General features: G+C 44.4%; 1 protein-coding gene across 1 annotated transcript in view; it reads right to left on the minus strand.

The window, feature by feature from the left end:
* Positions 1 to 273: 273 nt before the first annotated feature.
* The window catches only part of LOC124470344, a 62929-nt gene continuing 46153 nt past the window's right edge, over positions 274 to 17049 (minus strand). Inside the window, exons 2-3 of the mRNA XM_047024189.1 lie at positions 9529 to 9645; positions 274 to 2029 (exon numbers count right to left, since the gene is read on the minus strand). Of these exons, the coding sequence (XP_046880145.1) occupies positions 1611 to 2029; positions 9529 to 9645 (536 nt within the window). The 3' untranslated portion in view covers positions 274 to 1610. The remainder of the gene's footprint in view (positions 2030 to 9528; positions 9646 to 17049) is intronic.

A 17049-nucleotide genomic window follows, 5' to 3' on the forward strand; every position in this document is an offset into this window, starting at 1 on the left:
CCGGCCAAGACCTTCACGCCTCCCTCTCAAAGCTCCGTCTGTCACATCAAGGCTGATGTTTGCTGCCACAGGTCAAATCTCCATTCATGTCAGCAGCTACTAACAGAAAGCTCCAAATGGACTTCCACACAGCCACGGCACTCAGGTCTTTTTATACACGGAAATGATCACTGTTAATGAAGCCCGCCTGTGGCCACAATTAGAGCGATGCCTTTGCACGGCAAGCTAACGTGCTACAGTATACCCCCCCCCCCCCCCCCCCACCCACCCTTCTAACCACTACCTCTCCACGGGACAAGCCGTACCTTACACCCACAGCAGGACTGTAAAAGCCCAGAGATAGAGATGCTGAGCAGAGCAGCAGGTTTCTAAATACCGGTTGTTTTCACTAGAATAGTCGCCACATCATCCTTCAGACCAGAGAGGATCACAGAGAGCCCTAATCAGGACCCTCATCACCAACATCTAGGCAAGCTGCTTCTCTTCACTGGGGCCTAGCAGACCAGAGGGTGGTCTGCTTGTGAAACCTTGTCCGGGGGCTGAGGTGGTGCAGAACAGTCACTTCACCTGAACCAGCACAGCTCACACTGGAACAGTCCCTAAGTCCAAGCTCAGTGTAGGGATGGAAAACTACATCTAGAGTTCAGTTCAGTTAGGGCCTGTGATGCCGTCCTCCTGTACATTGTGATTATCATATCCGGATGCACATTACGGGAGATCTAAAATCACACAAAAGCTACAGTTCTGAAGATCTGTACAACCAAAGAAATGTTTTAAGTCTTAATGACCGTTGTATTTACAACTGTACATGAATCGACAGCTCTCCGCTGTGAAAGGATATGTTGTGTCCTGCAGATGCCAAGAGGCAGGACCGTTTAGAGTGACTGTGTGGACAGCAGTCTTATGTTGAGTGCGTTTACAAATATTTGTATTCAATCATGTCGACTTGTTCCACATTTGGAGGTCCTGGTGTTGACAGAAAGACACTTTTAAATAAGTCGCTTCTAAACAAAAAACTGAAAGATGGAAAAAAGAACACCTAAAATCGATTGCACCAAACAGTCTTATCATTTCATGTACAACTATTTTTTCTTCTTCGATTGTTTACAGTTTCAAGAGAGCAACACTGCTCGTAGTCAAAAAAAGACAAAAATAAAATTATACAAATACATTGAAAGTAGCTAAATATTTTCCCATTAAATGATCACCATGTTAAAATGATAGTGGAGTTTACATTCCTTGATAGCAGTAGTAGTTGAAATCGCCATGTGTTTTTTCTCTTGATGGAAAAAGATTTTATTTTACATTTGATTTGTTTTTGTTAGTTGATTTTTGTTTTTTTATGGGGAGTTGGAAGGGGGGAAGAAAGGGGAAGGGGGGGATTTTAAAGCCTCTCAATTTGGATGTGTTTATAAAAGGAGGAGGTAGTGTTGCTGGGACTGTACAGCAACCAGGCACAGGGGCGTGGCAGGGTAGGCTATGGGCAGGCCGTACTCAGGGTCAGGGGACTTTTTACTGCGGGACAGCGTTGATGAGCAGGTGTCAAGCTGGGAGAGGGACGGTGGGGTGGGTGGTGGTGGGTGGCAGGGTCGGTGGTGGGGTTTAGGCCCTCACAGGTAGATCTCTCTCTTGGAGCCCTGGTTGGGCGGGGTGGTGGCAGGGTGGTACTCAGAAGCCTGGCTCATGGGGATCTCCTCCAGAGTACAGTCTCTGCCAGAGTCGCTGGCTCCAGAGTAGGCACTGTTGTAGGGGGGCAGGAACCTGAGGCCCGACCCCTTGGACCCTCCTCCTCCACTGCCCCCTCCGCCTCGCTCCTCCACCGGCCCGGGCTTGGGGCTGCCGTTGGCCAGCTGCTCCGGAGCCTCTCTCTCCTGGTAAGGCACGAAGGTGGACAGAGTGCCGGGGGGCTTGGAGGCCTTGCGATTGGGGGAGGGCTGGCCAGGCATCCAGCAGGCGTCTGAGTGGCCGTACTCAGTACACTCATGGGTGCAGTTCCCTGTCATCGCTACGTCTGGCAGGGGCCGGAGGTCTGCAGAGGAGGGAGAGGGGGGGAGAAGGAGAGGGGGGAGAGAGAAAGAGGGGGAAGACGGGGGGAGAGCGAGAGGTTGATAAGTAACAAACAAAAAGATATCAGGTTATAATCAGCTGTATATAATACATAAGTTAATGGAGAACATGGTTCTCCACTACATAACAGTCCACTGAGGTGTACAGTATGTAGGAGATGCTGGAGGGCGGTGAGGGATAGCTTCTACTGTCCACAACTGGGATATGAGAAATGCTTTTTCATTTACAAAAAAGGCCTGACAAAAACAATTCTGCTGAGAGAGAGAAGGTTCGTAGCAGCATGCTGTACCTACAGGACTGTGTTCAGCTGAAGCACATTATTCTGACCAGGGTGGAAAATGATCATATTGGAAGCAGGAATCCATAGTTAAATCATTATTTTACCAAATCACCGGGAGTACAACGGTACTTAGGAATGGTTTGCTGAACCCAATGCTAGTTTCCTCAAGGATCACAATGACTCTTGCTTAGACTGTTGCTCTTGTTGGTTAGTGGTAGCTGATTTAAACTGTTGTATTCTATTTTAGTTAATCCTATTTTTTTGTATTGCTTTCCTACAGGTACACTTGCACTTAGAGATTCATGTTGTTTAATTGTAACTTGCTTAACTACATGCTCTTATGGTTTATTCCCTTTAGCACTTATTTTTTGGTTGTTCACAATGTGTGCTTCTTGTTTTTGGCTACCAGCAATGCTTTGGGGCTATCTTGTTGTTATTATCAGTGACCTATGCACTTTGTGAAGCTCTCTCTTGGAAGTCGCTTTGGATAAAAGCGTCTGCTAAATGAATAAATGTAAATGTAAATGACAACTCATTAAACATGAGATAAAATCTGATATTTTGAGTAATTTTGTACAACCAGCCAGGAACATTGGCTAATGTGTTGTTTAACACAGATGCCACAAGATTCTGAATAGTGTGTGTTGAGCATGAAATAAGATTAGACACATTTAAAACGAAACACGCTCAAGGTTGACTAAAATGTAATTATGCTGCACAGCCAATTAAGGCTGAGACAACAACACAGTTTCTGTGTTTTGCCAAACGACAGCCTGACACCTTGTACAGACACAGCTTCAACACGACTGGGGTCGTATTCAAGAAATCACAGCTCCATCGAAAAAGGTCAGCATCCCAGAGTGGAAATATCAATGTGTATGCAGAAAGTAACCTTTCTTCTGTGTGTGACATTAGATTATTCTTTGATACTGGGGGGGCAGTGTAGAACTGGGCTGTTCACTTCTCTCAAGAAAGCCATTATTCTCCAAAATGCCTTTGCTTCATGCATAATTGAAATTCATTGCCCCAGTGCTAAAGGAGCTACAGTCGGCTTTTCTGGCTTCTCTGTGGTGGTGAATATGTACTGAATAATCCTTGCTTGGATGAAAATGCTGACTAATGAGTGTGTTTTTGTAAGAGCCTTGGTTTGAGTGTTTGGGTGCGATTATGGATGGATCTTTCCCACGCCGAGCACAAGCACTCAGGAAAGTAACTCTCAGTCACGTTTCAGCCATTTTTTGGTTCATTTCTGAGGTACTTTTCCACTCTGGCTGTTCTCATACATCTCTCTCAGCACCTACAGAGTATTGAGCACACGTCACAACTCGCATATGGAAAACCTGTTGAATAGACGGGAGTAAAAGGCCAAATCTAACCATTATCCCATGTTGCAGTCCTTAGCAGAGGCAAGTAGTGCTAATCACTGAATTTAGCAAAGAGCCATAAGGTCATGTTGCTTCTAATCAAACCCGAGAATTAATTGGCCCTCGTTTGAGTGCGGACTAATTGGCCCAACACGATAGGAGGAAGTGTGTGGGTGAGGGGAGGACAAGACATCATACTTATGGCTGAGATCTTAAGGCTAAGATCAATAGAGGCAAGGCTAATAAGACCGTCTTCTGTTAAACATACAGGTCACCACTCACACCATCAAAGGTAAGCAGCAGATAGGCAGTGGTTGCGTAATCAAGGTTGTGAATATGAAACATACTGAGGTCATCAGGTTTAGTAGGTGTGCCGTTAATAATCTGCTCAAACTAATTAGTCTCTCCATAACCTATGAAAACACTGCAAACTAACAAAACACAATTTGCTTTTTTGGAGTAGCATATAGTTCAGATGCTGCAAGTCTCGCACTATTTAAGTTTCTACTTGAGCCAGCCAATATAAACAAACACACACATACTCTTCCACACACACACACACACACATCCACACGGCTGCTGATAAGCCTTGAATGGACTGGAACATTGTCAGGAGAATGGAAGTCCGTATTCAAGGTGAGTTCTCTAAGACAAGTGGTTTTCTAAGGAAGCGCAGGCTGTTCCTCCAGAGAGCTTATCTCTGCAGCAGAGTCCAGGGTTAACCCCTGGGAGCCTCCACAGCCCTGGACCAGGGGCCCCGTATGGTCCCCACCCCTCCCCCAGACACTCACCTACCTGGACCCTTCCATCCCTAATCTAATTAGATTTCATGGTCCTTTTCCAAGAAGATGTCAACGTTATAAAATATAAATAATTTCCAGATTACTACCTGGCGTTTAACACTCCTGGCCAGAGTAAAGAAGAGATGTACGGTGGCTTTCTCCTTTTCTTCCTTTCTTGCTTGCTTCCTCCATCCCTATTTCCTCCTATTCCTCCTTCCTTGCTTGCTTCCTCCATCCCTATTTCCTCCTATTCCTCCTTCCTTGCTTGTTTCCCCCATCCCTATTTCCTCATATTCCTCCTTCCTTGCTTGCTTCCTCCATCCCTATGTCCTCCTATTCCTCCTTCCTTGCTTGCTTCCTTCATCCCTATTTCCTCCTATTCCTCCTTCCTTGCTTGCTTCCTCCATCCCTATTTCCTCCTATTCTTCCTTCCTTGCTTGCTTCCTCCATCCCTATTTCCTCCTATTCTTCCTTCCTTGCTTGCTTCCTCCATCCCTATTTCCTCCTATTCCTCCTTCCTTGCTTGCTTCCTCCATCCCTATTTCCTCCTATTCCTCCTTCCTTGCTTGCTTCCTCCATCCCTATTTCCTCCTATTCTTCCTTCCTTGCTTGCTTCCTCCATCCCTATTTCCTCCTATTCCTCCTTCCTTGCTTGCTTCCTCTATCCCTATTTCCTCCTATTCTTCCTTCCTTGCTTGCTTCCTCCATCCCTATTTCCTCCTATTCCTCCTTCCTTGCTTGCTTCCTCCATCCCTATTTCCTCCTATTCCTCCTTCCTTGCTTGCTTCCTCCATCCCTATTTCCTCCTATTCTTCTTTCCTTGCTTGCTTCCTCCATCCCTATTTCCTCCTATTCCTCCTTCCTTGCTTGCTTCCTCCATCCCTATTTCCTCCTATTCCTCCTTCCTTGCTTGCTTCCTCCATCCCTATTTCCTCCTATTCCTCCTTCCTTGCTTGCTTCCTCCATCCCTATTTCCTCCTATTCTTCCTTCCTTGCTTGCTTCTTTTCTCCCAATCCTCCCCTTCCGTCCTCAAGATATGCTAACATGGAAAAAACTAAATCTATTCTCCCTCTCTCTTCACCTCACGTTGGTCTCTGAGGAGATAAGTGGAATCAAATGTATACATATTTTCCTCTCCCTCTGTCAGAATTGTAATCGGTTCAATTTGAAGTCCAAATGTGTGCGCTGCTTTCCACAAAACGTGGTGCATGGGAATTTTTTTAATTAGGTTAAATTTTGGAATTAAAATATGGAAAATTCATCATCCATGACAATCACTGTGGAAGTAACACTTCTGCATCTCAGAGGATGGAAACTAACCTGAATGTATGAAAAACGTCTCATTGACCCCCCCCCCCCCCCCCCCCCCCCCCCCCCCCCCCCCCCAAGACTCCATATATCATCATTCATACTGATGGCAATAAATCCCACGTCAACACACACATTTAATATCACTCACTGACAGACAACCCCCACTCACACTGACTAGTAGATACAAAATAAGAACTGTGCTTTATGACAATATTTCCTGTCTTGTGTGACAACACATTCAGCTGTGTTGAGGGTGCTCATGTCACCAGTAGACACTGAGATCCCCTGGGCTACCTAAGTCTAGAACAATCTCACTGCTGGTCCCCTAATACACCCATCCAATTTATTCTAAAGCACAGTCTTAAACTCACCATGGGAACACCCTTCCAGGTGGCCTGCCCTGACAGCTGTGAAACACGCACACACACGCACACGCACACACACACACACACGCACACACACACACTTCAGTATTCCTGACAGGTACGAATGCCATCTTATTCTAGTCAAACCGTGCTGGCCTCTACTGGGTGGATTCAGACAAGCCCAGTTGACTCTCCTCTCCACCGACCTCCCTCCTCACGGTCCGCCCTCACCGCAGGGCAGACTAGGAATATATCTGGGGCCTCGTCCGTCAAAGGAACCTCCTGGTTTCTTATATGTCCTTTGTGATCACTCTAAACTAATTATAATCTGCAATATATCAAAACAAGTGCAAATTGTTAATCTCTGCGACCACGTACCTACGTGAATGTAGTTTTTGTGGACCAACCAAACACAAACTGTAAGTGGGGCTAGCTAGCGTCGAGGCCTGGCTGCAGAGAGGATAATGCTCTGAAATCACAGGTTCCAAGTTTTACCAACAGTAACATTTACTTTTGTGTACATTTTATTGTGTAATAATAACACAATTGTGTGAAATAATGTATAATGCGATATTCATTGATGCTATATTTAGGCCTACTTTCGTTAACTCTCATTAATGTCACATATGACAGTGTTCTGACGCGGTCGTTTTCACTCGTTTTAATAATAAACATGCCATTGAATTAATAACTGTTGTTTTCAGGTTTTATTTTGGCAATATCTTACAAGGAAACGACTCCTTGGTCAAATGATCATTACATTCCTGTAGCTTTCAGTCACTGTCGCTGATTATGCTGTAGGACTACACGGTAGCCTACTGTAAACTAACCTTAGAACTCTACTGTACCATGTTCAGGAAGCCAAATGGCCACAGAAAATTTTGCCACAATTAAATCAAAATCCCAGATAATTTGTTCAATTAGTGTAACAAACTGTAGCCTATATAGCAACTAATCTCAGCTAGTAAATCAAATCAAATGTATTTGTATAGCCCTTTTTACACGCAAGCATATCACAGAGGGCTTCACATACGCCCATAGAACTGCCCTATGGACGTATGTGAATAGAATACATTTTCTATGGCTCTGGTTTGCGGGTTGCTGGCAGCAGTTAAAGTTGACAGAAACAGTCAATCGATTTCCGTGAATCATTTTCAAATTAGATTTGAGGAGATCATGACAAAGAAGAAATAATCCAGTTTAAGGAACTTAAACTAAGCAACTCAACGACGGAGAAGCAACGCGTAGCTGACATTACAGAAGGTGTATCGTCAATCGAAGAAGCTGACCTAGCCAGCAACTAGCTAATGACATTAACAGTCTTACTGCCGGTTGTGCACCACCGCACCTTCTACAACCTCTAGCGTTACTGCCTCAGTTAGGGCGAATCATCTGTAAGTGTACACTGTGGGAGGAACATGTCAGAGCCAGGAGTCTGGAGGCGACACCGACAGGCAGCGTTGGGCTGAATGGCATGCTCGGATCTACAGCCCAGCATCCAGCAGCACCGTCACAGTGCCCTGGGAGACCCTAAGTCCAACTCATCTGTGATACGGCGATCATTACAACACCTTGCGTTGTAGACAGATACATTGACACATAGGAAGAGAACTGAAATGCAGACGTCTGTAGTTAAAGAAGGTTATTTGAAGTTTGAACAGTTAGAAGTTGAATAGTTACAAGTTTGAACAGTTAGACGTTGAATAGTTAGAAGTTTGAACAGTTAGACGTTGAAAAGTTAGAGGCTCATCTGCTTCTGTCTTTTACATCTGTCTCTTAGACTGAAAAGAGTTCCACCATCTCCAGATATATTTAGTTCACTAGCTATGATTGCAGAGAGCAAAATGGAGAAGGGCCTCCCAAAGGTCTTTGCCTGGGGCTTTTAAATAAAAAAAATTGCCGTTGGTTCTCTCTCTCTCCCTCACTCCGTTCCTTAACCCCCTGCTACTGTTTCCACGTCCTCTCTCTCCTTCTGACCCCTTCTGCTTGTGTGAAAACCTTGCCGGGTCTAATTAAACTTTGGGCAGATTAGAACTTTGCCTTGTCAGTCTTTATTCATGCTTAAACAAGTTATTACTTTTTTGGAAATTAAATTAGCCAGCTATTAATTAATCGACACGGCGCTTGGAAAGAGGATGGAGGGGAAAAAGAGAGGGGGAGGAAGGGCAGGGGAGGAGGGGAAGAGATGAGACAAGAGGAACAAGGGAAATAGGCAGTGAAGAGAAAACAGTATTGGGTACGGAGGGATTGTGGTAACTATGGTTTACTGAGTGTAAAACAGAGGGGTTTGTGGTGCTTTAAAAGACAGACTTGTCTATATAGATATTCCTTTCTAATTAGACAGAGGGGTCAGTTCAAAGCTAGCCTTGCAGTCTCACAACTGTAACATTTTGATGACATTCAGGAGCCACATCGTCCCACCGCATGTTTCATCAATGTGCAGACCTCATGCTGGGACTACATTAGCCACACAACAACGTCTCGGCAACAGAACACCTGAATCTCCAGCAGACTGAAATCTTTTCCACACTAATCCTAAATTCATTTCATTTTCTAACACCTTTTCTTGAGGCAGGGACAAAGAAACATGAAAAACACATATTTAATTTTTTTCTGCAGCTGATGCCTGTAGCTGAATAGGAGTTGTGGTTCTCTGTTTTCTTGTTTAATGCATGCTGTACTGCTACCGCCTGTGACATCAATGTATTGACTGACATCTTTAAAATGAGTCCCAATCCCTCTGATCCAAATCTGTTTCCCACTAAGCCTCTGGTGCCTAACTAGTGAAAGGAGAGACAGTCAATATCACCATATAACTTTGGCAGGGGGGAAAAAACTAACTGAAGTATAATGGTGGACACATTTGTCACAGGTTGAGCCCTGTGATGATTAAAACTGAATTGACAATGTTTTAAACCAGAAAGCCTCTCCGGATGTGCCATGGTAATGTGATGAGAGCTGAGCAGACCTGGATGTGCCATGGTAATGTGATTAGAGCTGAGCAGACCTGGATGTGCCATGGTAATGTGATCAGAGCTGAGCAGACCTGGATGTGCCATGGTAATGTGATGATAGCTAAGCAGACCTGGATGTGCCATGGTAATGTGATTAGAGCTGAGCAGACCTGGATGTGCCATGGTAATGTGATGATAGCTGAGCAGACCTGGATGTGCCATGGTAATGTGATTAGAGCTGAGCAGACCTGGATATGCCATGGTAATGTGATTAGAGCTGAGCAGACCTGGATGTGCCATGGTAATGTGATGATAGCTAAGCAGACCTGGATGTGCAATGGTAATGTGATGATAGCTGAGCAGTCTTGGATGTGCCATGGTAATGTGATGAGAGCTGAGCAGACCTGGATGTGCCATGGTAATGTGATGAGAGCTGAGCAGACCTGGATGTGCCATGGTAATGTGATGAGAGCTGAGCAGACCTGGATGTGCCATGGTAATGTGATGATAGCTAAGCAGACCTGGATAAACACAGAGCAGGGATGGGTGAGTAGGGACCACCTGCCATCATGCTCCCTGAACATCTCTAACACATCCCATACTTAGTGTGTGTGTGTGTGTGTGTGTGTGTGTTTACACCAGCAGTTTCCCAGGCTGTAATACAGATGTACTGGTCTTAGTGTACCACAGTGAAGGCTTACAGGTAACTACAATTTTTGTATACTTTTATATTTACTCATGCTGCGTGGAGAAAATATTGTTCTTCAAAAGTACAGTATAACCAATAGAAACTGCCTCTGTCTATATCAAATACAATAAGTGAACCAACACATCCCATTTATAAATATTGACTACCCTAGCCAGCGTAGATAAATCATTAAAGATACAGGAACTAGTCTGGGATTCCACAGACCTGATCCTGTAACCTTGGAGAGCACACCTCACTTCACTACAGGCTAGTGAAGTGAGCTGCAAACATGCCAGTTATGCTCAAATGATAACATTGATTTTGTTTTCTTCTCTTGATAGGTACGCTCTTTTAGAGTGTGTTTGTGACTATTACCTTACAGGAATGCACACACACACACACACACACGTAATGCACACACACACACGGAATGCACACACACAAACTCCCTCATTAGAAAGAAGCTTCAAGGAAAGAAAATACCACAGACAAAAATATTTCTCCTATATGACCTCCCAACCACCAATGATTCTATTCAGTCCTTTTAAATAACATCTGCATCACTGCATCACACACTATCAAGACCATGATGGGAGAAAGCCTATTGTGACTATACAAACCATATTTCATCTCTACTATTTATAGAGCAGAAAAAAAAAATGTGTGTGTACATGTACGTAATAAGAGTGAGGCCCCAAAGACTGGAAAGGGAATATTTCTTTCTCTTGTAATCTCTCATCCACATCCCATTCTTCCCTCTCAAGAACACCGCCAAGGAAAAACCTCAATTATTTTACAAAAGTGAATACATTTGCGGCGTGGCTGAAGTTCCTGCAGCTGGCGTGATTATTTCCCTGGTTGATATTAGGGTTCGAGCTGTAGAGAAGGGTTAGGGTTAGAGCTGTAGAGAAGGGTTAGGGTTGGAGCTGTAGAGAAGGGTTAGGGTTCGAGCTGTAGAGAAGGGTTAGGGTTAGAGCTGTAGAGAAGGGTTAGGGTTGGAGCTGTAGAGAAGGGTTAGGGTTAGAGCTGTAGAGAAGGGTTAGGGTTGGAGCTGTAGAGAAGGGTTAGGGTTGGAGCTGTAGAGAAGGGTTAGGGTTGGAGCTGTAGAGAAGGGTTAGGGTTGGAGCTGTAGAGAAGGGTTAGGGTTGGAGCTGTAGAGAAGGGTTAGGGTTGGAGCTGTAGAGAAGGGTTAGGGTTGGAGCAGAGAAGGAGAGCTTGTTGTGACGTCTCCAGAACCCTTCAGGTGTGTCACTTTACTCTAATGTCTCTGGAAAACATCCATGTTGAGAGGGGAAATCTGTTTTCTACCAAGCAGGAAACAATTTGGAAGGAGATAGAGTTTGGAAATGATCAGGATGCATATCTGATATTTTATTCAGATGCTTGGAATATTTTCATTACTATTACGAAAATAGAAACCCCCAACAAATGTATGTGTGTGTTTGTGTGTATATATATATATATATATATATATATATATATATATATATATATATATATATATATATATATATACACAGTACTGTGCATAAGTCTTGGGCACCCAAGATTTTTTACCCAAATAATGTCTTATACTGTATTTCTTCAATGAAATGCTACAGCTTTTCTTGAATTACATGTTTCGATGAGGGCGGTGTGTACACGAAGGCAGCTTTTATTATTAATATTTCATTCGTAATTAAGAACAACACAGGAATTGCGCAAAGCAGTTTTCGTAATTAGTAGGCGACATCTCTGGTGTCTCGTCGGTAAGGAGGCAGATGAGGATACTTATAGTGATGCAGAAAGTTTTGTACCGTACCTATTTGTAGTAAAAATACATTAGAATTATAGTAAATCTAAATTTAATGTTGCTACATTTTTTCGTTTAAGTGTATCAGATTTGAATGCAATATTTAGTCAAAGAAATATATACAAAAACAATTTGTGCAGCAGTATAAAAGTGCAATTTTGCTAAACCTTTTGTAAAAAAAAATATTTCATTATTTCTTAAAGCATTTTTCTTTAACTTTTATTTTTATTTGTATTGTGCCTAAGACTTTTGCACAGTACTGTGTGTATATATACAGTGCCCTCCAAAAGTATTGGAACAGTGAGGCGAATTCCTTTATTTTTGCTGTAGACTGAAAACATTTGGGCTTGACATCAAATAATGAACGTGAGACCAGAGATCAACGTTTCAGCTTTTATTTCCAGGTATTTACATCAGGATCTGATGCACAACTAAGAAAATATCACATTTTGTTTGAATCCACCCATTTGTCATGTGAGCAAAAGTATTGGAACAGATATACTTAAAACATATTTAAGTGAATAAGACTTAATATTTAGTTGCAAATCCTTTGCTTTCAATAACTGCAGCAAGTCTGTGACCCATTGACGTCACCAAACTTTTGCATTCTTCCTTTTTGATGCTTTCCCAGGCTTTCACTGCAGCCTCTTTCAGTTGTTGTTTGTTTTGTGGGGTTCCTCCCTTCAGTCTCCTCTTAAGCAGGTAAAATGCATGCTCTATAGGGTTTAAGTCTGGAGATTGACTTGGCCAGTCTAATACCTTCCATTTCTTGCCCCTGATGAACTCCTTTGTTGTTTTGGCAGTGTGTTTTAGGTCGTTATCTTGCTGCATGATGAAGGCTCTGCCAATCAGTTTGGTTGCATCTTTCCTTAAATTGGCAGACAAAATGTTTCTGTAGACTTCCGAGTTCATTTTGCTGCTGCCATCATGTGTTACATCCTCAATGAAGATTAATGAGCCCGTCCTAGAAGAAGCCATGCAAGCCCAAGCCATGACATTACCTCCACCGTGTTTCACAGATGAGCTTGTGTGTTTGGGATCATGAGCAGTTCCTTTCTTTCTCCAAACTTTAGCCTTTCCATCACTTTGGTAAAAGTTAATCTTTGTCTCATCAGTCCATAAAACTTTGTCCCAGAATTTTTGAGGTTCATCTCTGTACTTTTTGGCAAATTCCAGCCTGGCCTTCCTATTCTTCTTGCTAATGAGTGGTTTGCATCTTCTGGTGTAGCCCTTGTACTTTTGTTCATGAAGTCTTCTGCGAACAGTAGATAGTGATACCTTCACTCCTGCCATCTGGAGGTTGTTGCTGATCTCACTAACAGTTGTTTTAGGGTCTTTCTTTACAGCTCTCACAATGTTTCTGTCATCAACTGCTGATGTTTTCCTTGGTCTACCTGTTCGACGTCTGTTACTTAGTACACCAGTAGTTTTCTTCTTCTTCAGGACATTCCAAATGGTTGTACTGGCTATGGCCAATGTTTCTGCAATGGCTCTGATTGATTTTCCATCTTCTCTAAGACTCACAATTGCTTGTTTTTCACCCAAAGACAGCGCTCCGGTTTTCATGTTGTTTTCACCTCTGAATACAGTCTGCATAGACAAAACCTATCTTACCCAATCTGAACCTGAGTGTAGACATTCAGTGGTATTTATTGATTGAATAATGTATGTAATAGGACACACCTGGGCAACAAAACACACCTGTCAGTCATATGTTCCAATACTTTTGCTCACGTGACAAATGGGTGGGTTCGAACAAAAAGGTGATATTTTCTAATTTGTGCATCAGATCCTGATGTAAATACCTGGAAATAAAAGCTGAAACGTTGATCTCTGGTTTCACATTCATCGTTTGATGTCAAGCCCAAATGTTTTCAGTCTACAGCAAAAATAAAGGAATTGGCCTCACTGTTCCAATACTTTTGGAGGGCACTGTATATATATATATATATATATATATATATATATATATATATATATATATATATATAAAACGGCTATAGGTTAGCAACAGCCACATGGAGTTTTAGAAAGTGTGTGTGTGTGTGTGTGTGTGCAGAGTAAATATCCTTGTCATAAACACGACACTCCCCTGAGCAGTGGCATCTGTCCTGATCAGCCACGCCAAGAGACAGGAAACAGAGAGAACCACTTCCTGTTTGAGTGTTACCAGTCTGGTTGTCTCCTCTGTGTTCCGGGATCCAATCCCTCGGTCAACCATGACCAACCCCGGTCCTGGCTAACCCAGACGACACACGTCGTAAATCCTTACTGTCTCTTTCTCTCTCTTTCTCTCCGCAGCACGTTTCTCCCCTGTCAGCGCTCATCCTCTTTCCAGCATCATCAACATCCAACGGTCTGGACAGTTTGTTATCTGAATAATATAGCAGTATAAAAACAGTCTGTCTTACACCTCTGACTAGCAGTGCTTCACTGTAATCAGCTCCAATTTGACCGGAGACGTGTGACTGTGTCCAGAGGCATCTCCGTCAGCGCTAGGGGGTAAGAGATTCCTTTTCTTTTTTTTCCAACACTGTTCCTTTTAAAGTGAACTTAACACAGAGTAACTCTGTCATGTCTAAAATGACAGCACGGTGTCTTGGACTTGTGAAGCGCAGCGCTTGTTGTTTGTTTGTGAGTTCATGTGTTTTTACCGTCACGCGTCATCTGCCGGCCTGTCACTTAGACGCAGACTGAAGCTCTCTCATCAACATCTACGCTTGAGGATGAGAGACAGGACTGGGTTGGAGATAAATATGCAAAACACACATGACAAGCAGAGATGGATGATTTTAAGTGCTAAACTAAGTTGAGCCATTCCTTAAATAAACAAATCGAGAGCTGTGAAAAACATACATCCTATGCAGGTATTAGAATGCAGAGGGACCTCTAGCTCGCGGCCCTGACCTGACTCTCTGTCTGACATACAGGTCAGATAAGAGGTCACCATGACGACAGACGGACAGCTCTGTGTCCCTGACAACCCGACTCTCCCCAGGAAAGACCCACAACCTGCAGCAGCACAAGGCAAGGGAGGAGAATGGAGAGAAAAGAGAGTGAAGATGTAGGGATGTAGCCATGGTATGTGTGTACTGTGTGTGTGGGTGCTTGTGTGCTTGTGTGTGCTTGGATGCTGTGTGTGTGTGCTTTTTGTAGAAGGCTCATGTTGGCTAGCTAGCCCTCACGTGTCTCAGAGGGCCTGTCTGCCTGGCAGCTCATCCTGCCTCCCCAGAGCTCCAGCAGAACACGGCCTTCTCCCCTCCCAAGCCTGGGCCTCGCCTGGCTGCCTGCCCAAGGTTATAGATGCCCAGTTGGGGTCACAGTTGCTTGACAACCCCGGAGACAAGACGTTGGCCTCAGAACACAGTGATTATGTGATGTGTGCTTCTTTTTGTGCGTTTGTGTGTGTTGGTGTGAATGTTCTGTAAGTGTGTGTGTGTGTTACAGTGTGCCTCTATCTGTTCGAGTTGTGGGCCGGCTGTCTCAGGAAGTAAACATATGGTGGCTCTCTTAACAAGATGTTCACTGCCCCTGCAGTTTGCATTGTAAATGAGGCAGTGCACCGTGTTCCCAAACACACAGACACGCACTGACATACACACACACATGCACACCCACACACTGACATGCACACACAACCACACATGCTCATCTCCACAGAATGTAGTTCAGCAGCTAAATGCTGAACTGTATATACTAAAGCTAAACAAACGGAGTCATGTGTTGGTGGGTCCCGACAGTGCTGTGTGTTCTAAGATAATGAGTGAGTCATAAAAAGACGAGAGTCCTAACTGACAGGCGGGGTGTGTGTGTGTGTGTATCGCAGGTCGAAGATCCCTCCCTTATCGGGCTGGGACAGGAGCGCGGTGGTCCAGATCCATCCCAACATTCACCAGGTTTCAGACAACTATTGATCTGGCAGCCCTCCCCTCCCCTCCCCTCCCCTCCCCTCCCCTCCCCTCCCCTCCCCTCCCCTCCCCTCCCCTCCCTCCCTCCCTCTACCTCCCTCCCTCCCACCAGCCTCTTATCACCTGCCAACTCGCTCACCAAAACAGCATCAATACAGATGGTCTTTGCTGATGAGGAGGGAGAGAGGGAGAGGGGTAGAGACAAAGAGAGAGAGGGGAATACAGAAAGAGAGAGAGGAAGAGAGAATTTTGGGGGGCAGGAGAGGGAGGAGCACAGAGGGAGGGAGGCAGGGGACAGGAGAGGGAGAGAGGAAAGGAGAGCAAGGAGGGAGGAAAAGAGGAAAGGAGAGGGAGGGAGGCAGCTGGCAGGAGACGGAGGGAGGGAAGGAGAGGGAGCAGGGCAGGATGAGAGTCAAAGGGACACATGCTGAAGGTGAGAGAGATAAAGAGGGTGCAGGGAAATGGAGAAAGAGATAAAAACAAAGAGAAGGAGCAAGAGATGAAGAGGAAAAAGTAGAGTGAGAAACAGAAGGGTCATGTTCCTCTGCAGTTAGTATTTTTGGGGATATATTTATTGGGTTACACTTTAGTTGATGACTGTTTATGCTTATTTTCTACATGATCACACTGAATGTTACTGTTATGAATGCTATTCGTTTGATATTGTTTATATTACTAGGCTTTTTTTACATTTAGGAATTTTGTTCTCTCCTTATTCATGACTGTATGACCTCTATCTTAACCATCTCTCTGCTCTGAATCGCCTACATTTCCCTATGTGAGGATCAAGTAAGAGTTATCTACACTCTTATTTAATCTCAAGTAGAGAGAGGGGGGGTGGAGGGAGAGAAACAGAGTAGGAGAAAGGTGGGCGAGACACAGCCATTTCTCCAGGCCCTGTCATTATCATTCTTCACAGATGACAGGTGCTTTGCGTCCCTGCGTGTCGCTATGCCCCTCTGACACCCGTCCTTGTGTCATACCTCGGGGCCCAGGCCGGCCTGTGAGCATCTCCTCCAGACTCAGTGAGGAGCAGCCCTGCACACAGGCCCAGGCCGGCCTGTGAGCATCTCCTCCAGACTCAGTGAGGAGCAGCCCTGCACACAGGCCCAGGCCAGCTCCCTGGATGGGGCCGAGGATTCATGACCTTCACACTGCCCACCGCTGGGCCTGCTAAACGCCCTGCTGAAAATGACAGTATCGTTGTTCTTTAGCGTGTCTCAATCCTGTGCTAGGTGTAGGTTTGGAATTGCCTCATCTCAGCTTTGAAAATAGTCGTATTTAGAGCTAAACTAATTAGAGAGATTGATTTGAGGCTCCAGGAATGCGTCGTGTTCTCTGAGAGACCGTGAGGAGGTTTCCATGCTGAGACGGACGAGGCTTGAAGCTGAATTCACCGGTGTGAAAATAAACATGCCTATTAAACTCAGAGCCATACAGTATGCTGTCACATATCCTGCAGAGCTAGGGGGAAGGAGGGCTTCGAGACGAAAGAGTGATTGCTTTGCCAACCATCAATATTCCCACATCTAATAAA

Source organism: Hypomesus transpacificus, chromosome 1 (assembly GCF_021917145.1).
Source record: "Hypomesus transpacificus isolate Combined female chromosome 1, fHypTra1, whole genome shotgun sequence".
NCBI classification, from domain to species: domain Eukaryota; kingdom Metazoa; phylum Chordata; class Actinopteri; order Osmeriformes; family Osmeridae; genus Hypomesus; species Hypomesus transpacificus.